Source organism: Moschus berezovskii, chromosome 15 (assembly GCF_049115385.1).
Source record: "Moschus berezovskii isolate FMDL1 chromosome 15, NW_MosBer_1.0, whole genome shotgun sequence".
Lineage (NCBI taxonomy): Eukaryota > Metazoa > Chordata > Mammalia > Artiodactyla > Moschidae > Moschus > Moschus berezovskii.
The window spans coordinates 67,656,404-67,682,457 of NC_142474.1; the positions used below are offsets into that span (position 1 = coordinate 67,656,404).

The 26,054-nt window shown below is 38.1% G+C and overlaps 2 protein-coding genes across 6 annotated transcripts in view; both read left to right on the forward strand.

Annotated features, from left to right (window-relative positions):
- Positions 1-24,231, forward strand: part of LOC129557139 (ankyrin repeat domain-containing protein 26) — a 67,707-nt gene extending 43,476 nt beyond the window's left edge. For 3 of the 5 annotated variants that reach the window (XM_088844177.1, XM_088844178.1, XM_088844181.1), the window contains 11 exons: positions 2,370-3,326; positions 4,933-5,085; positions 8,389-8,459; positions 9,221-9,314; positions 10,296-10,408; positions 11,943-12,072; positions 16,527-16,817; positions 17,407-17,624; positions 18,860-19,088; positions 21,613-21,658; positions 22,785-24,231. In XM_088844177.1, the coding sequence (XP_088700303.1) occupies positions 2,370-3,326; positions 4,933-5,085; positions 8,389-8,459; positions 9,221-9,314; positions 10,296-10,408; positions 11,943-12,072; positions 16,527-16,817; positions 17,407-17,624; positions 18,860-19,088; positions 21,613-21,658; positions 22,785-22,921 (2,439 nt within the window). In that variant the 3' untranslated portion in view covers positions 22,922-24,231. Of the gene's footprint in view, positions 1-2,369; positions 3,327-4,932; positions 5,086-8,388; positions 8,460-9,220; positions 9,315-10,295; positions 10,409-11,942; positions 12,073-16,526; positions 16,818-17,406; positions 17,629-18,859; positions 19,089-21,612; positions 21,659-22,784 lie in introns of those variants that run through there. The other 2 variants (XM_088844179.1, XM_088844180.1) reach the window with 2 other exon arrangements.
- Positions 24,232-25,019: 788 nt separating this feature from the next.
- Positions 25,020-26,054, forward strand: part of LOC129556177 (ankyrin repeat domain-containing protein 26-like) — a 59,296-nt gene continuing 58,261 nt past the window's right edge. Inside the window, exon 1 of the mRNA XM_088844182.1 lies at positions 25,020-25,761. Coding sequence (XP_088700308.1) covers positions 25,532-25,761 — 230 coding nt within the window. The 5' untranslated portion in view covers positions 25,020-25,531. The remainder of the gene's footprint in view (positions 25,762-26,054) is intronic.

Here is a 26,054-nt window from a genome sequence, read left to right on the forward strand (position 1 = left end):
TTAGTTTATCACTTCCGCTTATGGTAAGGAGAAAACTGTAGGCAGTTCAGAGACTACATTTTGGATGTCATTCTTCTACTTGTGAGAAAATGAGCCTCTGCTCTGTGAGTGTCCTGTTTCAGTACAGGGAACTTTTGAAAACAGTGATAGATACATCATAATATATATTGGTGATAATTATTGTGTTTTTCATTGTATTTCCCCCATCGTACTATCTTAAACATTATGAAGAGATAATGAAAGTTACTACTGTAGCACATAATCTCATGATTTTCTAAGACGAGCTCTCTACATTTTCCCTTATTTGCCATTAGGGTCTGTACCGTGAGTGAAACAAGAGGCTTGTTTTGTGTTTGTATGTTTTTACTAGAGAAGTAACTGTGGTTTGATGTAAGAGGACTAGTAGAGTCAGAAGACCTGGTGAAAAGCCTGCAGCTTATTTATATTTTTAACTTCTTCCTTTCCAGAATTATAGCTAATGAGTTAATTGATGTTTGTACAAGTGCTTAGTACAATTATCAATAGGTATAATTCTTCTGTTAAAATGTTAGAAAGGTAGCATAGTCTCAAAAAAGTTTTTTTTTATGAATTTTAGTATGTTTAAATAATATATAGAGCTAAGGCTCTTACTGTGAGGTAGCCGTATAGGTTAGGTATCAGATGCAGTGTTTTTAAAGCTAGCAAGTAGTTTTGTTTATTGAATTATAGTTGATTTACAGTATTGCATTGTTTCAGGTATTCAGCACAGTGATTCAGCTATATATGTATATGTGTGTGTGTATATACACACATATATATAGGGCTTCCCTGCTGGCTCATACTGTAAAGAATCTGCCTTCAATACAGGAGACCTGGGTTTGATCCTTGGGATGGGAAGGTCCCTTGGAGAAGGAAATGACTGCCCACTCCAGTATTCTTGCCTGGAGAATTCTATGGGCAGAGGAGTCTGATGGGCTACAGTCCATGGGGGTTACAAAGAGTTAGACATGACCGAGTGACTAACACACATGCACACTAACACACACACATATTCCTTTTCAGATTTTTCATGTAGAATATTAGGTGTAGTTCCTTATGTTGATTCTTGTTGGTTATTTTATATATCAGTTCAATTTCATTTCAGTTCTGTCTGACTCTTTGCGACCGCATGGACTGCAGCACGCCAGGCCTCCCTGTCCATCACCAACTCCCGGATTTGACTCAAACTCATGTCCATTGAGTTGGTGATACCATCCAACTATCTCATCCTCTGTCATCCCCTTCTCCTCCCGCCTTCAGTCTTTCCCAGCATCTGGGTCTTTTCAAATGAGTCAGTTCTTCCCATCAGGTGGCCAAAGTGTTGGAGTTTCAGCTTTACCATCAGTCCTTCCAATGAACATTCTGGACTGATTTCCATTAGGATGGACTTGTTGGATCTCCTTGCAGTCCAAGAGACTCTCAAGAGTTTTCTCCAACACTACAGTTCAAAAGCATCAATTCTTATATTTTATATATACTAGTGTGTAGATGTTAATCCCAACATCCTAATTTCTCCCTTCCCATACCGCCCTTTCACCTATAGTGACCGTAAATTTGTTTTCTATGTCTGTGAATCTCTTTCTGTGTTGTAAATAAGTTCATTTTTAGATTCCACATATAAGCAGTATGATATAATACTTGTCCTTGTCTGACTTACTTCACTTAGTGTGATAACATCTAGGTCCAACATCCCTGTTGCTACAAATAGCATTTCATTCTTTTTTATCTTGCCTAGAAAAAATCCCATGGATGGAGGAGCCTGGTAGGCTGCAGTCCGTGGGGTCGCTAAGGGTCGGACACGACTGAGCGACTTCGCTTTCACTTTTCACTTTCACACATTGGAGAAGGAAATGGCAACCCACTCCAGTGTTCTTGTCTGGAGAATCCCAGGGACGGGGGAGCCTGGTGGGCTTCCTTCTGTGGGGTCACACAGAGTCGGACACGACTGAAGTGACTTAGCAGCAGCAACAGCAGCAGCAGCAGCAGTATTCCATTGTATAAATACACCACATCACATGCAATTTTTAAGTATAGTCAGATCTATACATCTTTTGTTTAAGCCTTCCCAAGGTCGTTTTAATTCAAAGGAAAGCCTTTCCAGTTCTGAGCTTCTTGAAAAGTCTCTTGGGGTTTCTTTTCTACTTTCATGGATTCATTGTCTTCAAATAAATTTTTGAACTTTTGGGTATTTCTGCTTGTATAGTCTGAGATTTTTGTTTTCTTCGATTTGGAGACACACTTGGTGCAGTCTTTTCATTATATAAGCATAGAGGTTAGTCTTTCATTTCAGAGGAAATCATGAAATGTCACTTTATTGAGTACGAGCTAAAAGTCTCCTTTGTCTCACTTAGGTTTCTGATAGTTGTGAAGAAGCAAAAGATCTGTTGCGCAAAAACCACATGCTGCAGGATGAAATTGCCATGCTAAGACTGGAGATAGATGCAGTGAAAAACCAGAACCAGGAAAAGGAAAAGAAATATTTTGAGGACATTGAAATTGTAAAAGGAAAGAATGACGACCTTCAAAAGGCAATAAAACTAGGTGAAGAAACGTTAACAGAGACTATATCCCAGAGTACAGGCCAGCTTAATGCTCTGAGAGCGGAGAATACAACGCTGAACGCTCAGCTGGAGAACGAAAAAGAAAGCAAACAAAGACTAGAGACGGAAGTGGAATCCTACCGTTCTAGACTGGCTGCTGCCATACACGATTATGATCAATGTCAGACATCGAAAAGAGACCTGGAACTTGCCTTCCAGAGAGCAAGAGACGAGTGGTTACACTTGCAGGACAAAATGAATTTCGATGTGTCTAACCTGAAAGATAACAACGAGATGCTTTCCCAGCAACTTTCTAGAGCGGAAAGTAAGTTCAATAACCTAGAAATTAAGCTGCATCACACGAGAGAGTCTCTCAGAGAAAAGATTTTGATGTTAGAACGTGTCCAGAGAGACCTAAGCCAAACAGAGTGTCAAAAGCAGGAAATTGAACACATGTATCAGAACGAACAAGGCAAAGTGAATAAATATATTGGAAAGCAGGAATCCTTAGAGGAGAGATTATCTCAACTCCAGAGTGAAAACATGTTGCTCCGACAGCAACTGGACGATGCACAAAACAAAGCCGACAGAAAAGAGAAGACGGTCATTAGCATCCAAGACCAGTTTCAGCAGATTGTGAGAAAGCTTCATGCCGAAAGTGAGAAACAAGGTCTGATGCTGGAGGAAAGAAACAAGGAGTTAATCAAGGAATGTAATCATTTAAAAGAGAGACTGTATCAGTACGAAAATGAGAAAGCAGAAAGAGAAGTGAGTATCCAGAAGGAGAAATTCTCAGACTTCCTGAAAGAAAGTTCAAAGTGATTCTTGATTCTGGCTAAATGTTGAATCTAGTTGAAAATAAAAAAATACATAGGCCGTGAATCTGTGGTCTCTAAACCAGCCTTAAAGCACACCTTGTATCCAGCAAATAAAAATTAGACCCAAGAGATGCTTTACTTTGAGTAGAGACATCATATTGCTTATGAAATGTTAAAGAGATTCAGTTCTAAATTATTAATATAGACAGTGTTAGTAATTTACTCTTTTACTATTAGGATAATAATTTTAATCTTTATGTTACCACATTTCAGTATCATGATGAAGCAGATAAATGAAATGCTCAGACCTGAAATGAATATTTTGAATTTAAGCTTCAGTTGCATGGATCTCCTTGACTGTCAGTTCCAGGTTTCCCAGAGGCCATATTTATCTATTGTACTTTGGCTTCAGTAGCTTCTCATAGCTTTTTGTCATATTTGTTGATATAATTTGAATTTCACTCATGTCAATTTGAATTAATTTGGGAAAATTTCAGCCTTGAATCATTTATTCTTATGGCCTCTCAACTCCTTAAAGGCATCTATATGTCATTGAATCATAATTTGGGACTCGAGTGGTAAGCTTTAGCCAAGCTATTCCTGATTTAATCTTCCTACTACTATTTATGCTATTTACTTAGAGCATTTTTACAAACAATTTGTTCATAATTCTCATTTTAAAGATCAATTACTATCATTTGAATACAAGTTTGTCCACTAAAAATGGAGGCTAGCAGGATTCGTGAGCAGCAGGAGTAGGGTGAGTTAGGAGAGGGCTGCAGGGGCTGCGGTCTGGAGGCAAGTGGAGGCCAGGATATCGAGGCTCCTTGAAGGCATGGGAGCAACCTCATTTTTAAATTTCGTTTTTCTTTTATGTTGGAATATGGTTGATTTACAATTCTGTGTTAGTTTCAGATGTACAGCAGATTTATTCATTTATTCATATACATATGTCCATTCTTTTTCAGTTCCTTTTCCCAGGTAGGTGACTACAGAATATTGAGTAGAGTTCCCTGTGCTCTCCAGTAGGTCCTCACGGTTAGCCAAGGGAAAAGGTGAGGAGGAGGGATAAATTAGGAGTTTGGGATTAACATAGACATACTACTAGATATAAAATAGATAAGCAACAAGGGAGTGGCCTCATTAGGAATCTATTCGAAAGATCTGAACACTGGATTGAATATGTGAAGATCTGTGAAGTTAATCGAAGCCTCTAATAAAGAGGGAAAATGTTTCCACAGTGTGGAGTTTTCCACCACTTGTCCCACCTACACACCCATTTCTTTCTGGATGTGAGGTGGTGAAGCTCTGCAGACTTATTGGGAGGGGCAGGGCGTGGACAGTGGGCCCACATCCTTTGTCTGAGTAACTTAATATCAGGAAGGCTGGAGGGTGGCCTCTTCTGTGTGTGTAACCAAACTCACTGAGGAGGAAAAAGAAGGTGAGTTGCTGTCTGTGGTGATAATTTTCAAAGTACGTATGTTGGAGTTATCTATTATTAACATAATGTAATAGTAAAGTGATTTGATAAACTCAGTGACAGAGCATCTTATTAGGCAGCTGTGAGACAACTTCAACAAGAACTGGCTGATACCCTCAAAAAGCAGTCTATGTCGGAGGCATCACTGGAGGTCTTGTCACGTTATCGTGCCAACTTAGAAGTTGAGGCCCAGGATTTAAAGAAGAAGTTATGTCAACTCACAAGTCAGGTAGGTATGAAATTGAATGTGTTGACTGTTTATATGTAGGATAAAGTGTTTTAGGACACTTGTTTTCATGGACAGCTTTCTTTTGTATTTTCATTGCAAGTAATTTACTACAATTTTATTATCTTTATAATGCACTCATTTCTAAAACTTGACTTTCATTCTGCCATTTGCATTATATATATTTTTCTTATATTATTTACCCTTAGGAAAGTTAAGAATTGTGCAGCATTCTTCACAGAAGTTGAGAGACTGTTTCTTTGAAACAATACTTTTTTGTGTGTGATACCTGTATTGCCATGATAAGGCAAGCCAGATAAAATCAGAGGATGTTTAATGGAATGTTTCAGGAAATTATCATTTCTCGTCTTCACTTATGTCAATGACTGTAGAGTTATATATATATATATTTCATGGATTTCAGAATAACTTGTGCAGAAAGGGTATTATACAAACTAGTTGAAGTCAGTCATTGCCTTCTTTTCATTTTAGATATATTATAAAAGCCTGGAGGTACTCAGATGGTATATAGTATGTACATCCAAAATAGACAATTAAGAAGATTATTTAGATCCTGCCATTGGATTTTTTTAAAAAGCTATTGAAATATAATTCATTTTTCATATAATTCACCCACTGAAAATGTGTAGTTCACTATCTCTTAGTGTAGAAAGGTGTCACCTGTGACCAATTTTAGAGCCTTTCCATCACCCTGAAAAGGAAACCCTGCATCCCTTAGCCACCACTCATGGCCCCCCATCTCCCTCAGCCCCAGGCAAACACCAGTCTAGTATCTGTCTCTGTAGACATGCTCGTTCTCGGTGTGTCATGTAAATGGAATCACACAGTGTGTGCTCCTTTGCGGTTCGCTTCTCATTTGATGTCATGTGTTTGCAGTTCATCCATGTTATAGCATGTTAATTGTCAAACAATAAACAGTATGTGGCTAAGTTATTTCTCCATTCACCAGTTGATGCAGCTTTGGGTTGTTTCCACTTTGAGGCTATTAATAATGCTGCTGTGAACACTGATTTACAAGTTTCTGCGTGGACACGCTTTTGTTTTCCTGTGGTTGGATTTTATCCTCAGAGTTAACTGGCTGATTTCACCTTTTTTTGGCCTTTGCTCAGACTGTCCTTTTGGTCTGCACAGTTTTGTTTTCTCTGGGGTAGTCCTCCATTTATTCAGACCTGGTGCCCAGTCTTTTCTCATCCATGGAGCTGTCCTGACTGTCCAGTTCTCATTGAGCCTTTTCTCTTCAGCCTTTCTCATCTAGTCTGTGAAGAATATTTTAGCCCTTAATTTTACACTGTTGTCATTTTTTTTCATGAGGGTGAATCTTGTCTAAGTATACATTGGTTTAACAGGGAATATTTATTGATATGCACAATACTTGTCTGCATAAATGGAAAATACTTTAGCTTAACAGTTGTTAGGACACAACTAAATACTTTTTACCATACCAATAATTTCTTCTTGGAGATACTGGTATAGTAAAACTTTTATTAAGAAACTAAATTCTGTTAGTCTAATAGAATAGAATTGTTCAGTTAAATGCTCATTTTTTTCCCTGACTCTGGAAGAAAAATGTAAATTTTCCTTCCTTTATTATGCAATCAGAAGTGGGATTTACGGATTTCCAGAGTCGGACACGACTGAAGTGACTTAGCAGCAGCAGCAGCCTTTCACTGGAGAAGGCAATGGCAAGCCACTCCAGTACTCTTGCCTAGAAAAATCCCATGGATGGAGGAGCCTGGTAGGCTGCAGTCAGTGGGGTCGCTAAGAGTCGGACATGACTGAGCAACTTCACTTTCACTTTTCACTTTCACACATTGGAGAAGGAAATGGCAACCCACTCCAGTGTTCTTGCTTGGAGAATCCCAGGGACGGGGGAGCCTGGTGGGCTTCCGTCTATGGGGTCACACAGAGTCGGACAAGACTGAAGTGACTTAGCAGCAGCAGCAGCAGCCTTTCACCAACTGTGAGGTTCTGGAGTTGGCTTCTCTGATATCCATAGCTTGTCACTTTAATTTTCTCATCTGAGTACTTGCTAGACATTAACAGTTGCTGGGAATGAATTGATTCAGAACTTTGATTTAGCAGTAGGGTAATATTTCCATGGCAGTGACTTCACCCTGATGGTCATGTAAGTTCTGTACCACTCCATCCAGGAGGTGCTATTTGCATATTAACCCGTGGTTGTTGTCCACTGAGTAGTACAGAAGGAAGGAAGTTACAAATTATTATAAGTGGAGAGCACTGCTAGTTGGTTAGTGGAGTCAGTGAACATTTTTGAAGTACTGGATACATATGTTCTGGGCCTCATGCTCCCCCTTACTGCCACTTGCAATGGTATGGAGAGTGATTTCAATGTGACTTGTGTTGGAGACGACTTCTGTTGGCATGACATCTGCCTGATATTTTAAATTGTTTTGCAGATAAAATACAGCGACTGTAATAACACCAATTACAAATAGTTCTTATTCTGTGCCATGTCCTTTTCTAAACAGTTTATATATGTGGTTAGTCACTCAGTCGTGTCCAATTCTTTGTGACCTCATGAACAGTAGTACACCAGGCTCCTCTGTCCGTGGGATTCTCCAGCAAGAATACTGGAGCGGGTTTCTTTCTGGCAATACTGGAGCCGTTTCCTTCTTCAAAGTACATTCTGTAAACTCCGCAGTATATTCTTTCAAACATCCCACTGAGGTTGATGCTACCATTATCTCCATTTTATGGATGGAGAAACTGAGATACAGAAAGGTTAAGTGATTTGCTCCAGGACACACAGCTCAGAACTGATGGAACTGTGACACAGGCCCATACATTCTGGCTCCTGTGTAGCTACCGCCTCTCACACTAGTTCCTCAAGCATCCGGTTGTCCCCAACAGCAGTGTTAGCTCTCGTAACCACTGGAAGATCTGTGGTCATTTACATATGTGGATATTTAAAGTGATGGCCAATGTGGAGCCTGGATTAAAAAAAATTTGTTTACCATAAGGTAGCTTTCTGTCTTTCCCCATTTGAGTAGTTTATAAATTTGTGTGTTTATTTGAGAAAATCTGATTTAAAGCATGGCTGATGTTGTGTTTGAGTGCTAGAGGAGAGGTCAGTAACCTGCAGAGGGCAGACAGGAAATATTTTCACTTTGTGGACTGTAAGGTGTCTGTTGTAACAACTAATCTCTGCTGTATGTCAGGAAAGCAGCTGTTTACAATATGCAGACAAAAGAGACAAAAACCAATGACGGCGGATTTACTAGGTTATTAGTAGTTAAAACAGTTGTTTTTTCCTTTTTTTTTTAGTTGCAAGAAGCACAGGATCAACTTACAGAGGCTGTGAGATGTGCTGAGAAAACACAGGATCACGTCCAAAAGTACGATTTAAAGCAGCGTAGAAACTAAGTATAAAGCAGATAAACAGTATAATATGAGAATAGATCAATAGTGATAATAGATACATTATCATGAAGCTGTGTAACATTTCAGCTTTGAGCTATTTTGCGATGCATAATTTTCCCCCATTATTTCCATATTTTGCACATTATCCACAAGTGAAAAGTGAAAGTGTTAATCGCTCAGTCATGTCTGACCCTTTGCAACCCCATGGACTATAGCCCTCCAGGCTCCTTTGTCCATGGAATTCTCCAGGCAAGAATCCTGGAGTGGGTTGCCATTCCCTTCTCCAGGGGATCTTCCTGACTCAGTGATCGAACCTGGGTCTCCTGCGTTGCCAGCAGATTCTTTACCATCTGAGCCACCAGGGAAGGCGATTAGTCACAAATAGAAAAACGGTACAGTTGCCAAATCATCTACTTTTCAAAATTCTAAGAACCTATGTAATTGAACCTGCAGATGTTTGTTCAAAAACAGTGTGGTATTTAAAAAATCTATGTGTGAAGGAATGCCATGACAGTCCAGGGGTTAAAACTATGCCTTCCAAGGCAGAGGGTGTGGGTTTGATCCCTGGTTGGGGAGCTAGGACCCCACGTACCTCACAGCCAAAAGACCATAACATAAAACAGAAGCAATTTTGTAGTCAATTCAATAAAGACTTCAAAAATGGTCTACATCCAAAAAGATCTTTAAAAAATGAAACGTATTTGTGAGAATAATTATTTTAAAATCTGCATTTTAGGCTTGAAATTGAAAATGCCGAGTTACAAACTACAGTCAAAAAGCAAGCTGGCAAAATTGAACAGCTTCAGGAAAACCTGTTAAATACAAGATCGGTAGGTCAACCTCTTAATTTCTGTCATACTGAGAAAGGATTTTAATTTTTTTGCTAGTAATATATAAGAATATTTTGGACAATGTGAAAAGTCTTATTGATTAACTTATTGTATTTTTATTGATACTGCTTGCTACTAGTACTGTGATTCCTCTTTATAGAAGAAGTCAACTGAATTCATAAAATTAAAGATTTTTATAGTAAGATTTTAATTTAAAAAATTGTGACAGTCCAAAAAGCAGTATTTTATATAGACCACATTTTGTTTGTTCATTCCTCTGTCAATGAAATTCCACCTTCTGACTATTGTTAATAATGCTGCTTTGAACATTGGTACACAGACATCTATTTGAGTCCAGAAATTTGAGTAATGATTTGATTGAGAATTTTGAGTTTCTTTTGTAATCCAAATCTTTCTGTGAAAGTTTTGAGAATGAGTCATTTTAAATATTGTAGTTTGTTCTCTTCATTAAGAATGAATGCTACATCTGTATAGAACCATTTTTCTGAACGAATGTATTTTTCATTTGTTGGGTTTTTTTTTTTTTTTTTAAAGAGATGGGGGTTGCATGGGAATTTTTCAAAGATTATTTTAGTAAGATGTGACTTAACAAAACCTGGAATATCTTGAACCATTGATGAAAATTATTTTAGAGCATCTCTAGAAAGTAAAATGTAAATATAGACACTCTTTAAAAAACTTTCATTAACATTTAGTATTTCATGTGTAAAAGTCTCTATTTTTAACAAATAAATGTTGGCAATTTAAATTCCAGAAAAATGATGAAATGAAAAATCATTTTAAGTTGTTTTAAGAAAAGTCATCAATTTTGAAATCTGTTATTGGCATCAATCAGGTTTAAAAACTGTGTTTACTATAAATTCATATTAATTTGTGAACTCATGAGAAATAATATTTTTAAGAAAGAATAAGTCTCTCTAGGTGTTTAAAAATAATTTTCTTAAATTTTTTTTTCCAAAGTCTGAGGATGAAAAGGAACAATTAAAGAAATATATTGAATTAAAACAATCTCTGGAAAATAGCTTGGACCAAGAAAAGAAGAAAAATAGTGAGTTGGAAAAAGAGATTACTGGGTAAGATTTTAATATTTCTGATAATCACAACTATTAATTAAAGTATAATTTTATTTTATTAAAACCTTAGACAAATTCATTTTTTATGTGTATTTTCATAATTAAGCACATTATCCTTTTTCAAAGTTTACTGTGTAAAGTCTGCACAATCTGAAATGTTTTTGAGTGCAGCAGTGTTATACTTACCTGTAATGATTTCTGAAACAGTAACAACCGTGCCTCTGCATATAGTAATGTCACTCCATTCCTCATCATCTATGCTGAATTTTTACTTCTGCAAAGTATCTTTGTTCTTTTTGGTAATCCTGCCTTCTTTTAATTGTGTTCCTTCCCTTCATCATTCAAGTAATTTATTATCTAAAAACCTACCTGTGTTATTGTTGAACAACATTAAAAAGTATCTTGATTTGGCTTATATTTTCTTTTTGCCCCCAAATTTTAGTTATAAAATGTAAATACAAAAATCTATGTGTAACTTAAAGAATAATAAAATTAGTGACCATGTTTTGATCAGTAAGATAAAAAACTGCTTCTGTTTTTTTGCTGAGTACGGTTAACCCTCATCATCTACAGATTCAGCCAACCCAAGATCAAAAGTATTCAGGGAAAAAATTTGAGAAAGTTCCAAAAACCAAAACTTGGGTTGGTCTCAAAGTGGCAACTATTTCCATAGTGTTTACACTGTATTTATAACTATTTACAAAGCATTTACATAGTATTAGTTAATGTGAGTGATCTAGGGATGACTGAAAGTATAGGGAAGATGTGCGTAGGGAGGCTTGAGTATCTGTGGATTTTGTATCCACGGAGTGTTGGGGGATTTTTGAACCAATCTTCTGTGGATGCCAAGGGACGATTATACAAAGAGTTCTTCTCTGATCCTCATTAATATTTTTCTCTTTTAATTTTTTCTACATTGCTTTGCATTTTGTTAACAATGTGCTGGGCAAGATTTCTACATCTCTTAAAACCGTCTTGAAGGACTGGTACACTCTCTCTTCTGATTTCCTTTCTTCTAAAACTCTCAGCCTGGGTTATTTCCTGCTTAACTCAGGCTCCAAAGATTTTTCTTTTTTCAATTTTAAGTGAGAATCCTGTTGGTTTTTTGTATCTACTTTCTTTTCGTTTTGTAGAGGCTGAGGTCAGTAGGAACAAATGTGTCCTGTGTCTTTTCAAAAAATATTCATATATCATATCTCTTCGTCTTTAACTTGAATACTGATCTCTGGTTTATAACTAATATTTAATAATCAATTAATATTTTACACCAGCATACTAAAAATTGATGTTAACTTCTTTATAAGAACTCATATATTACATATATCACACATAGTATATTTAAATGTGATAAAATTTTTCTTCATAATATTTATCTAAGATTAGAATTTAGTTATTATGCTTTCAAAGAATATTAAATTTGAACAATGAGAAAGGATTATAATTTATAGATTTGTTTGTTTTATCTGATAGAACATATATCTGTTTAATTATTAAATATCTGCTCTTAAAGAACTTATTCTATACATTTCTACAGATTTAAGAAACTCTTAAAAATGACAAGAAGGAAGTTAAATGAATATGAAAATGGAGAGCTTAGTTTCCATGGAGATTTAAAAACCAGTCAAACTGAAATGGATATTCAAATTAATATGCTAAAACATAAGGTAATTTTTAATCAGTTTTAGAACCCCCAAATCACTTAATTTGGGGAAATGTAAATCATTCCATGCTTTGAGCAGTGAAACACAGATTTGTCTGTTAATTTTTTAGGTTGGACACCAGTAAAAAAGACAGCTTTTCCCTATTTCATTTTTTAGATAAAAAGGGCACACTCTTGACTCTCTCTGTCTTGAACCCTGGCTGGTGGTCTGAAGCTGAGCAGCACAGCATTAATGACCCCAAAGCATCCGTTGTTTTTGGTGACAGGTTTGTTGAAATCTAATGAACATACCATGCAGTTCATTCATTTAAACTCTACAGTTCAGTAACTGTTGTGTTTAAAGGGTTAAACAGGCATTACCACGTTAGAACGTTTTCATCACCCTCCAAAGAAACCTTGCAGCTTTTCGTAATCACCCTCTGCCAGTTTTCCCTCCTGATCTTCCCAGCCTGAGGGAAGCATGACTCCACGCCCTGACTGTGTAGATGTCCCTTTTCTGGACATTTCGTGTCAGTGGAATCACACAATGTGGGATCCTTTGTGACTGCCTTCTTTCATTTAGCATAATAGTTTCAAGGTACATCTAACATGTATCAGTGTTTCCTTGCTTTTTATTGCTCAATAATATTCTGTTGTATGGGCGTACCAGATTTTATTTATCCATTCATCATCTGATGGACCTTTGGGGTTGTTTCTGCTTTTTGGCTAATGTCAGTAATGTTCCTGAGAACATTTATGTCTAGGTTTTCATGTGAGTATATTCTTTCATTTCTTTTGGGAATACAGAATACAGTTATGAATAGAATTGCTGTATTGCACAGCAACTCTGTTTAACCTTTTGAGGACCTGCCATACTGTTTTCCAGCATGGCTGCATTATTTTATATTTTTATCCAAAGTATGTAAAACGTTCCAATTGCTATACATTCCTGTCAACACTAGTTATTACCTGTTTCTGTGAGTATAGCCATCCTAGCAAGTACGAAGTGGCATCTCGTGTTTTATTTCTCTCTCTGAGGAGAGGACAATGAAAACTGAGTTCTGGATTAGTAACTACTCAAAGCTACCCAAATCTTTTAGAATTTCAGTCAATTGAGATGAGGTCAAAAGTCTGATTTTGGTAATTAAAGTATTTCTAGTTATTTCTTATCATTCAAATGGTATGTCTCATTGCTTACTAGTCTTCATTGTTTTCAAACTTGAGCAGAAATTCTAAAGAGACACACCTGCCTATTTGTAAGAAATTGTAATTGAAGGGAACCCTGAAAAAACTTCTTCCTGAATAGTTCTTAAGTCTTTCTTCTAGTTATATGCTTCTTCTCATCAACATTGTTTGTCAGAAAAAATCTCACCCTTTATTATATTCCAGTTTATAGGAGACCAGTTTCTACCTGCATTTAGGTTATGTTTCTTTATTTTATCTTTTTCAAAAATTGATTTTTCTGGTTTTTTCCTAATCAGCTTTAAGTTTAGTGGCTTCAATAAACAACATTGGTTTCATTCAAAATCTACACTTAGGGAAAGGTGGCCAGGACGGCTGGTTTCTCATCCCCTTGGCTTCAGGTGGGGCAGCTCGAGGGCTGGGGGCTGGAATTGGGTGAAGGTGTGTTCATTCCGGTGTCTGATAGTTGGTATCTGTGGTTGGCTGGACTTTGGTGAAGGCAGACAAGTGAAACTCCTACCCTGGACACCTAGGCTCGCTTTGCAGCCTGGGCTTACTTGCAACATGCAGCCTGGTTCCCAGGTTGAGAGCCAGGCAGAAGCCCTGCTGCCTTGTCTAACCTTGCTTTGCAGTTCACACAGCATCACTCTCATCATCTTCTGTTCAGTAGGAGCAAGCCACTTATACTTGGCCTATAGTCTACCTTTTTTACAGAATAAATTTTTTAAAACTCATGGGTACATTTAAAAACTAGCACAGTTACTCACTGGCCACAATTTTTTGTATTCCTTCCAATGAAAAATACCCTTTTCCCCACCCATTCCCTCCCAAGTCTCAGTTGTTACAGTGTCAGGCCCAGGCTCAAGTCGAGGTCTTACCATCTTCATCAGGTACAGATGGCACATGGGGATGAGGTTTCTGGGTGTGATTTCTAGACTGTGATCCTGTGAGCACAACCCTCTCAGTACTAAGACTTGAGAAGTAAAGGGACAAGTTATCTGCCACCCACACCCCCACCATTCTGCTGGATGACTACTCTCCCGTTCAGAAATGGGAGGCACTGTAGTCCACAGCAACTCTGAGGTCCAGTTTGATGCTGCCAGCTCTTTGATGAGGACTTGGTCCTGCCCATAGGAGTGCTTCTCCTTTGCTCTACCCTCTGAGCTCTGTGTGCTGTCCTTTTCATAAGAAATGACCTCTGTCTGTAGCTGAGATGTTTCTTCAGCCAGCTTCCTCCTTATTGAACTTCTAAGAAAATCCCAAAGGCCTGTTCTCATTTGTATGTCTTGGTCTCTGTTAGGCAAAGCACTGTTTCTTTGCTGCCAAGGTTCTCTTTAAAGCTTTTAGTGTCCTGTGAATTGGATTGGGGTTCATGTCATTGGAGGGACTACCCTCACAAATCTTTTTTGAGAGAAGCTCTGCACCTTGGACTTCTTGTGAAGCTTTGTAGGATGATGCCTTTAAAATTCTTATGCCCTTAAGATCTCTAAAGGAATTTGAGGCACCACCTTAAGTCTTTCCAGGGTTTTAATGAAGGGTTTTACAGTCTACAGGCTTCACCTTGAGACCATGTTTTCCTGGCAGCACCCTAGATTTGATCTTAGCCCAGAAGCTGTTGCTCTCTTAGCGCCATGTGACAGCTGGCCATGTGGAGATGCTGTAAAGGCGATACAGATACTGAACCCAAGCATAACTGAGCCTGGCTCCTATGTATTTGATAGCCCCTCCTTTTTTTGATCACTTATCCCTCTCATTGATGTTACTTTCAGCTGGTTCGTAGCAAGAGTCTCCTTTCCCCTGTGTTTCAGTGTCATTTTCTTCTCTCGCCTAGAAGCTGTCACCAGCAGCCTCTTTAAGGGCCATCAGGATTCAGTTTACAATGTCATGAAGCCCTTTGGGTTTTCATTTCTTTCTCTGCATCCATTCAGGCCTCACCTACCTCCAGGTTGAAAGGCATTCTCACATCTTTTAGTTCTTTTTTAATGGCATTTTTAGTATCAGTATCTGTGCCAGGTATTTATTGCCAGCAAATTGTATAATAAACCACGTCAAAGCCTGGTGGCTCAAAACAGCATTTACTTTGTTCACAGATTTGTGCTGGGGCAAGGCTCAGTGGGTGAGGCCAGCACATTTCTTTTCCAGTCGGCATCAGCTGGGGTGTCGTGAAGGTGGGGACCAGAGTCATCTGAAGACTAGTTCATGCACACGTCTGGCAGTTGGAGCTGGCTTTTGCATGGGACATTAGTTGGGGGCGGTCAGTGGGGACACTGACAAAGTGCTCAGTATGTGGTCTGCGCTTCTTCGCAGCATGGTGACTGATGCTAAGGGTGGGCTTTCCCATGGAGCAAGAGTCAGTTTTCCCAGACTCTGTCCAGTAGAAATAAGTTACTGAAACCAGCACATATTTAAGGGGAGGGAATTTCAGAGCAAAGTGTCAAAGAATTTGTAGACAGTTTCAGTACCACCGCCTCCACTCACCGAGTAATCATTCTGTCTAAAGGAAAGTTCTTTCCAACTCAGTGTCACTGAAATTCCAGCAAATTTTGTTTGGTATGTTCTGTTCTGTGAAAAGTAACAAATGGTTACAAGAATGAAGCATTTTTTGTTGTTGTTCAGAAATATGTATGGATCATCTCACTAAGCTATTAGGAGATGGAATTTCTTTAACCTTTCAAATTATTTTTCTTTGGAATGCAGTTCAAATTAGCAAAAACTATTCATAGTTCAGAAAAAGACTTATGGGATTAGAATCCATATTTACAAGATTTATTAATTAGAGTCTTATTTTCAGTCTTATTTTGGGAAGCTTTTATTAACTCAGCCCTGAGTGAGTGAAGTCGCTTAGTCGTGTCCGACTCTCTGCGACCCCGTGGACTGTAGCCCACCAGGCTCCTCCGTCCATGGGATTCTCCAGGCAAGAATACTGGAGTGGGTTGCCATTTCCTTCTCTAGATAACTCAATACAGTATCCCTCAAACTTCTTTAAAACATGGGGCATTAAGATGGGGGGAAGGAGTAAGAGACATTCTACTAAGAGGTGACTTGTAGTCATTTTATGGAGAAAAAATAGAAAAGAGTGTAAAATCAAGTGCAAATGCTGTGTGACAAAGATGATGACAGTGAAGAATATATTTTGTGATTCTTGGTGGTTTGAACTTCTTTTTGGATTCTCTGAGTAATCCCTGGTCCTACATTCTACAATACAGATACCATCGTATTTATTTGATCCTGGGCTTGAGTTAGGCTGTGCTCAGCCCACTTGCCTCATTACCAAACAGTATTGTTTTATTCTTGCAGGTTGATGATCTTACAGCAGAGCTGGAAACTGCATCTTCAAAATGTCTGCACCTGGATGCAAAACATCAAGTTCTTCAAGAGGAGTTATTATCTATGAGAGGAATGCAAAAGAAATGTGAAAAACTAGAGAAGAATAAAAAGAAGTTGGAGCAAGAAGTAGTGAACCTCAAAAGTCATATAGAAATGAATATGATAGAACACAGTCAAGTAGAGCAGTATAAACGGGAGATTGAAGAAAGGGCAAGACAGGATCTCGTGGAGAAATTAAAAGAAGTCAACCTATTTTTGCAGGTTAATTTGTTCATCTGTCATGTGCTTGAATTCACCTCATTGTAAATTACATTTTGGATCTACACAGCTTATGTGTTTCCTCTACTTCCCTTGGAGCAGTTGGTTTGGTGGTTTTCTGGAAGGAAGGGGGCACTTGTTTCTCCCTTTAAATATTTCCGTTTCCATCACAGTTATCAGCAAATTGACCTTTCAGAATGATTCTCACTAGAGAAACCTTTCATTTATAAGGCCAGTTGGTATAAAAGAAGACTACTAGGAGGAAAAGAAAACATTGTGGTTTAGAACTGGTACCATCCTCTTGAATTATTTTTAAGTTGTCTTGTTCAGTTTTAAAAATTTTAAGTTGATCCTCTTATTCTTTGAATTATCAGATTATATAAGCACCACTATAACAGTAATTCCACTTTCATTTTATAATTCACATTTAATTGACTTCACATTGACGATAATTGTTTTAAACTTCTGCTCTTTTTTTTTTTCACCTTTAAAATTGCTTTCTGAATTACTGACTCAAAACTAAAGGGAGCAAATATTCATTTTCCAGGTTAATGATTATTTTTAAAATGTTATCTTTTAAAATTTGCCTTAGATACAAGCAGCATCTCAGGAGAACTTAGAGCAGTTACACGAGAAGAATAATGCTTCCATAAGAAGTCAGATGGAACTCAGAATTAAAGACTTGGAATCTGAACTGTCCAAGGTGAAAACTTTGCAAGAAGATTCTCATAAAGCAGAGTTGGAAAAATATAAGCAACTCTACCTAGTAGAACTAGAAGTTAGAAAATCATTGGAAGGTAAACTAGACAAGTAAGTCAAAACACAGAATCACAGAAAGTAAATTTTAGTTCGTTAATTTGTCTCTAAAGCCTAATTTTTATAGAGCGCAGTTCATGAGCTTAGTAGGAAGTGAAAGCTAACTAGATGGTCACTGCTAGAGGGCGCCCTAAGACAAACTATTAATACTGTGTCCTTTTAAGTTTTTCTACACTGCATAAAGGCATGCTTGTGACATTGGGGGCAATTAACACAGGGGTGAAAGGCAAGATAATTCTAGAGTGGCTAGAAATAGTATGGTGACCTGACTGAGGGGGTGGTGTGGAGGATGGAAAGGGTAGATCGCACCAGCAGTGCCTAGTCCAGGTTTCCCCACTGTCTGAAAGCAGAGCATTCCTAGGAAGCCTTTCATAAGCCAAAACAGCATACAGCAAAGGAGCAGGTACCCGAGGGCACGTTCTGCTAGTTGAAGCCTAAAATGAATATGCACAAGTGAAGCACAGCTGCCCCCAGACAGGGTTCAGGGCTGTGGAGACTTGATGCTGGGACGTGGGCTGTGGCTTCCGGGGAAGGAGCTCGGTGGGGCCGGTCTCCCTGCTTGGGGAGCACGAGGCTTCTTGCTGTAAAACATACACTGAACCTTTTTATATGAAACCAAAAAGTCTCTTCAAAAAAAAATTTTTTTTTGATTATCGAAAACAGATGCTGACATAGGCCTTTCCTAGAAGTGAAGTAACATAAAGTGCACTTTGGAAAAGCAGGGGATGCTTGTTGTTGTTCCTGGGCTGTTTCCGCTCTTTTCCGTCTCACCCATTCACTTTCTCGTCCTCCCCTCGAGATTGTGCCTCTAGATGATTCCTCAGAGCCAAAAGCTTAATTTGTCCGAGGTCACGAATGAAACGTGTATGCAAGGGTGCTGAAAGCAAATGCTTGAAAGTGGCTTTGTGGGATGGCGTGTCTCTTCATCCCGAACTGTTTCCTGGAGGCAGGTGTGTCCCAGAGGCGGCAGGTGTCACTGTGAGGCCACCTCCCTTTCTCTCTGGCGCCCTTTCTCTCCGCTCCCAACTGTGACTTGTTACTTGAGGAGCCCCAGACGCACGTGTACTTCTTTAGAACAAGGTTACAGCTATTATTGTTTACAGGAGGTCTGCTCCATGCTTTCAGTGTTCAAACAGTGTATTGGGAATTCCATTTACTATATGGCAACTTAAAAAATGCAGATAATTTAGGGAAACATGAATGAAGTTGGTGTTTTCCATCTTCCCCAGGACTAATGAGAGGCTGGCAGAGATCGGCACCAAACTTGAGGCGGAGAAAGAGCAGAACAAATCTTTACTCAGAACTCTTAGCACGAGGCCAGTCCTGGAGCCCCCTTGTGTTGGAAATTTCAATAATCCTTTAGTGCTCAATGGAAGTCTTACTCCAAGAGCAAATGTAGGGTTTTCTACCTCAATTCCACGCGCTTCGAATAACAGCATGGAGACTTACTTGACCAAGGTTAGTTCTATTATCTTTTTTCCACTGGGTTTCAGATTTCTGATATGAATGATCCTTGTTTTTAATTTGGTGAACTTCTGAGTTGTTTATTTGACTTAATGCACACTAAGGAAAAGTCGTAATTAGCTATGCTAATAAAGGAGACAGAAACTTTATGATTTTTTTGTCCCAGCATTCTTGATTTTAAGAGATACTTACTAAATTATTAAATTTCTCAAAAAGCTGCGTTTAAATTCTACTTTAGAAACAAAATCTTATTGCCTAGTATCCAAAAGTATTCTTTCAGATGTTTCACTTCCTTTCTAATTGATTTCAGTTGGCAATGGTTCATAGTCATTTCTAAGCTCTGTTGCACCCACTGAAGTTTTTCTACCTCTAAGCATAAGTGATGGACAGGGAGGCCTGGCGTACTGTGGTTCATGGGGTCACAAAGAATCGGACATGATTGAGCGACTGAATTGAACTGAAGCATAAGTGAATCACTGGCATCTAAACACTAACCACATATGGATGCTTTTTGTTTAAAGGAATCCTAGATAAATCCTTTTTATGAATTAAATAGACTTGTAATACTAAATGAAAATATTTCTAGTTTTAACTTAACATTTTTTGTCATTTTCTTACATAAATTTTGTCATTTCTTACAAAAATGACATTTTTGTCATTTTCTTTAATTGTTGTTTTACCTATAGCATTTTTATTTAAATTAAAAAAATCTTGCTGAGCATTTGTAGAATATTTCTAAATTTGTAGTTAATGCAAACATTTAAAAATTATAAATGAAGCTCACTTTATCTCTATCTTGACCTCACCTGGATGAATGGTGGTCTTTAAATTGGGAGTCTTTAAATTGCAACCAGTTTTTACTGTTTAATCACGTGATTAAAATATCCATTTCAGTCAGTGCACACACGTTTATGGTTTTGACAGTGTTTTCCTGATGTTTGTGATGCAGAGAAAAGTAGCCCTTATTGAATGCAGTCTCAACCTCTTTTCTCATTTGGGTTCTTGCCTTTGTAGGAGAGCAGTCTAAGGTTTCCTTGACAGCACTGCAGGTACATTGGGTCTTACTATTGAGAGCTGTGAAACTGGAGGACATGCTTTAGCTGTGCAGTTACAGCGGGTCTCCGAACACTTCATCCCAAGGCAGACACTTCCCCACACAGGCCTAAGAGGAGGAAGCAGATGCTTGACCCCTGTCCCAGGGGCAGGCTGCCTACTGTAGACCCAAGTTTTCGGTGCTGTGGGCACATACATCTTTTCAAAGGAGAGATTTGGAACCAAGCAAGAACTCTGGGAGAAGTTCCTTGTCCCAAACTCACCCGTTAGGTAAATCTCCTCACCTCTCATAAGGAGGGTAGGAGTTCAAGTCCTCACTTTGAGACTTCTCTCTTTCAAGTTCCCTGTCATGTGTTTTTAAAAAATTTATGCTTTATAAATTAACTGTATCAACTGACTGCTACATATAGGAGTTTGACAATAATTTATTCTTTTTCTTGCCTTTAAAACACATAATTTAGCTAGAAAGCTACTATGTCATGTCATGCCACAAGCATTATTGAACTATATCAGAAGGTTTTACATATTCATTTTCTCTACGTTATAATTAAAAATCTATGTGTTTTTTCTTAATCTGAGGAAGTAGCTGGCATAGGACTCTGGACTCAGTACGAAGGCCATTGGCTTTGTTACTTCTTTTGAAGAATTATGAACTTTGCCTAAATCATGACTCTCATACCTTAAAAAAGGTTGTTGTTCTTTTTAAAGAAAACAACCTTTCTTAAAAAAAAAGAAACTTCTGTGTGGAACCATGTTATATAAAATGGAGGCAAGTATAAAGCCTTTTAGCCAAAGGAGTGGCTAGAGTTCCTGCACCTGTGACTTCTCTGTTCCTCAACCCTGCAGTGACCCCTGTGGGACCTTCCACTTCTGTGGGACATAGTTTGGAAACTAACAGTTATGTGACAATCCTTCTCACTGAACACCTTTAGAATAAAATCTTGCTGGCACATTGTTTTCTTGTGTATAATTTTCTCACCTTTCTGTGTTTTTGTTAAATGGAAAAGTTTAAAGAAAATCGCAGATGTGTTCTCCTTAATAACATTCAACTCAAACTACTTCCTCCATTTGAACAGTATCCTCACTTAGAAATCAAAATAAAGGTCTCGGAAGTATGTGTTTAGGACAGGAGCTGTTAGGGGAGAAGATAGTAATCTTGTGGGTCATTCCTAGGATTATAGGTCATTCTCTAATTCTTTGAAATTATGTGTACTTGATAGACTGATTTTTATTGTACTTTTTGTCAGATTAAATAACGTTCTGTATATATGTTCTCTGTTATCTATAAGCGGAATAAGTAGGAATTCATTTTCTTTATGTGATTATTTTTCTACTGAAGTAATCTTCAAGTTAGGTTTAGTCTCTAAAAGTATTATTTAAATATCACATTTAGTAAGCTGTATACCATTCCTATGACAATATCTCTTGTTTAACTTAAAGATAAATAATGTTTGACTTATTTCAGATGCGGCAGGAGCTGGACAGGAGTATAACTAGAGAACTAAGAGAAGGTATGTTGCCAAAATGTATGAATTAAATTTAGACGTTGATTTCTGAAATACACTGTAAACGGTAAATGGCATCTTTTTCCACTGTTTCGATAACAGATGCTATGTTAAATAATTTTTCTTATACTTAGCTAATGAAAAAATGTGAAAGCATGAGCAGTCATAGTAAAAAATATTCTTCCTCATTTATTCATCATGTCCATAGTTTTAAAGAAATCTCAAAAGGTCTATGTATTTCTGGCTCTATCCTTTCTCTACTTCTGCCATCCCTGTGGAACTGTCCATCTGCACCCTGACACTGTTCTCAGAAAGCATGGAGTTCATTAACATCTCAAGGGCCTGGTAGTGGTTAAGGCTAGAACACCCAGACTCAAACAGTCATGTTTGTGTAGCTGTCACTTGGTGGGTGACTTGATAATTTCTGTGTCATTGACTTTGTCACTAGTTTATCTTTTGCCCTCAGGAAAAGCTCCAAAGACCGACATCAGTTTGGGTCCTTCCAAAGTAGTTGGCCTTATCTCTTTACCACCCCCCTCTGCCCCTCAGCGCTGCATCTAACCAGCCAGACCATGTGGGACCCACAGATTCACTTCCTCACCTTTGGTCTTTGTCCGTGCTTCTCCCCTCCGTCCCCTGTGCTTTCTCCTGTCCTTCAGGTATCTATGTCCATAGCACCTCCACCAAAAAGCTGGCAGGATTGACACAAAGCCGGCGGTCCCTTCTGAGTGTTCCTTGTGCCGTCTTGTATACCTGTCTTAGTATTTATGACTCTGTATGGAAATTGCCTGTTCATCTATTTTTTTCAGTATTTATGGCATATCATTTCTCAGGGTGGACTGGGTCACCTTCATCTTGTAATTCCAGTGTTTGTCCAGGCACCTTAGCAGATAGTTATTGAGTAAATGAATGAAGAATGAGAAAACCAGAAGCTCTGATACTCAGCCACATGTGGGACCGTGGGCTGATTATGTAATTGTAATCTTGTATTTTATTTTCTGTCATCTATAGATATGTTTCATTTTTCAGAGCACTTAGAAATATCTCAGGTTTTTTGTTGTTTTTTTTTTTTTACTAATACTGAGTTAACTCAAATATTTTAGATAAAGAATATAATCCTTTTTCTTTCCAGCTGCTGCTGAATTTGAATCTGAGTCCTATGGATTGTCTCCTCTAGGAGCTACAGATGGGTCAAATCTGTATCAGGACCTGCTTTTGAAAACATCACAAGAATATGTACAGGTTTTGAAGAAAAAATATATGATCTGAAAGATAAATAGTAAAAATTTCCCTTCTGGACTGTTTTCATGACATTTTAGTTGTTTCTCACTAAACATGATGAGAAAATCTTTATTAAAGGGAAATATTTTTGTGTGTATGATGAAAATTTATTTGGTATTTTAAAAATACTACTTTTAAGTAGTTTTAATACTACTTTTAAAAAGTGGTATCTAAGTACTTTTGATACTAAGTATTTTCTCTGCAGCTAACTTACTTTGAAGCGATTTAAAAACCAGCATTGTTAAGTTTTCCATATTCAAAGTGAAAGTCATTCAGTCGTGTCCGACTCTGTGCGATCAATGGACTGTAGCCCTCCAGACTCCTCTGTCTGCCACTATCTTGTGGAGTTAGCTCAAATTCATGTCCATTGAGTCAGTGATGCTATCCAATCGTCTCGTCCTCTGTTGTTCCCTTTCTCCTCCTGCCTTCAGTCTTTCCCAGCATAAGGGTCTTTTCTGATAAGTCATCTCTTCACATCAGGTGGCTGAAGTATTGGAGCTTGAGTCTCAACATCAAACCTTCCAATGAATATTCAGGATTGATTTCCTTTAGGATTGACTGGTTTAATCTCCTTGCAGTCCAAGGACTCTCAAGAGTCTACTCCCAACACCACAGTTCAAAAGCATTAATTCTTTGGCAGTCAGCCTTCTTTATCGTCCAACTCTCATATCCATACGTGACTACTAGAAAATAGTGTATATATGTTAATCCCAATCTCCTAATTTATCCTTCCCCTCATGTTTCCCCCTTCATAACCATAATTTGATTTTGAGATCTTTTGAGTTGGTTTCTGTTGTGTAAATAAACTTATTTTTATTAAATTCCACATGTAAGTGATGTGATACTTGTTTTTCTCTGTCTGAGTTACTTCACTTAGTATTGTAATTTTGAGATCCATCTGTGTTGCTGAAATGGCATTATTATTTCCTTTTATGGCCAAGTAATATTCCATTTTGGGTGTGTGGGGGTGTGTGTGTGTGTGTGTGTGTGTCTGTGTACCGCATCTTCTTTATCCATTCTTCTATTGATGGACACTTAGGTTGCTTCAATGTCTTGGCAATTGTAAACAGTTCTTCAATAAACATTGGGGTGCATGTACCTTTTTGAATTATGGTTTTCTCCAGATATATGCCCAGGACTGAGATTGCTGAGTCATATGACAACTCAATATTTATTTTTTAAAGAAAAGTTTATAGAGTTCTCCACAGTGGGTGTACCTAGTTGCATTCCATAAGCAGTGTAGAAGGGTTCCCTTTTCTCCACACTCTCTCCAGCATTTATTGTTTGTATATTTTTTGATGGTGGCTATTCTGATTGGTGTGAAATGATACCTTATTATACCTTATGATACCTTATTTCTGCATTTCTCTAATAATTAGTGATGCAGAGCATCCTTTCTGAGCATCCCTTCATATGCTTTTTGGTCATCTGTAGGTGTTCTTTAGAGAAATGTATATTTAGATCTTACACTCATTTTTTGATCAGGTTGTTTGTTTTTTGATATTGAGCTCTTTGAGCTATTTGAATATGTTGGAGATTAATCCCTTGTCAATTGCATCATTTGCAAATATTGTCTCCCATTCTGTGGGTTGTCATCTGTCTTGTTTATGATTTCCTGCACTGTGCAAAAGCTTTCAAGTATAATTCTATCCCATTTGCTTATTTCTGTTTTTATTTTTATTACTCTAAGAGGTGGATGAAAAAAGATACTGCTGTAATTTATGTCAGAGAGTGTTCTGCCTATATTCTCCTCCTAGTTTTATAGGACCTGTCTTATATTTAGGTGTTTAGTCCATTTTGAGTTTATTTTTGTGTATGATGTTAGGGAGTAGTGTTCTAATTTCCTTCTTATAGATATAGCTGTTGAGTTTTCTCAACACCACTTATTGAAGGGGCTGTCTTTTCTCCTTTGTATAGTCTTGCCTCCAATATCCTAGATTAATTGACCACAGGTACATAGGTTTCTCTCTGGACTTTCTGTCTTGTTCCATTGATCATTCAATATATTTCTGTTTTTGTGCTAGTACTGTGTTTTGATTACTGAAGCTTGCAGGGTAGTCTGCAGTCAGGGTACCTGATTCTGTTGGCTCTAGCTTTTCTTTCTCAAGATTGCTTCGGATATTTGGGATCTTTTGTTTCCATACACACTGTAAAATATTTGTTCTAGTTGTGTGAAAAATGCCTTTGGTAATTTGATGGAAATTGCACTGAATCTGTAGATTGCTTTGGATACTATAGTTATTTTGACAGTTATCCAGTTATAAAGTCACTTTCATTTCTGTGTTTATTTCCGTTTCCTCTCTTTCCTTCTTAGTTTAGGTAAGGGTTTATTGATATTGTTTGTTTCTTTCAGGAAATGAACTTACAGTTCTTGCATATGAGCACTGGGCAGTCTGGCATGCCAGGCCTCTGTGCACACGGGCAATGTGTTTAGAAGTGTTGCTTAGCAACGATCATTCTGGGATGAAAGATTCCAAACCGTTGAGCTTCCCAACTGGGAGGTTGTGGCGGGATCACTCTGACTTATCTGTAGCGCTTGTGTTGGGTTTAGGGGACTGTGAAGAGCCAAGAGAGAGGTGAGGTGTGTTTGGCTCTGCGATGAAGAAGACTTTTGGCTTCAGTAGTAAGAAGGGTGTGTCACCCTTTGGCTCCTCCATCAATCCAGTGAGAGACAGCGGTCATAGGTTCAACTTCCAGCCCGGGTACTGCATCCGAAACAAGGATCTCAGAAAGATCCACAAAGCTGCCACTGTGGGCAGTGTACACAAAGTACAGCACGTTCTGTTGCTTGGAAAAAATGGCCTGAACGACAGGGACAAGAAGAACAGGTAAGTGGGGTGGAAGGGCCTGACAGAGATCCCTCCTGTGAGTTTCCCCTCCAAGGCTCCTGGATACCTTTCTGGGATCCATCACCCCGAAGACTTTATAGGCAGCAAAAAGCCTTAGCTGGTTTCGGACCCACTTATAATCCCCCTCATAGAGCACTTTACTGATAGTTTTGAAGTCATTTAACTAGATGTCGGGTCACAGAAATGAAACATGAAGAGCATCTGTTTTTCCTTTCTTCCTCCTACTTTTTATTTGCATGGGTTAGCATGATGTACTCATGAGTAAGAGCTCT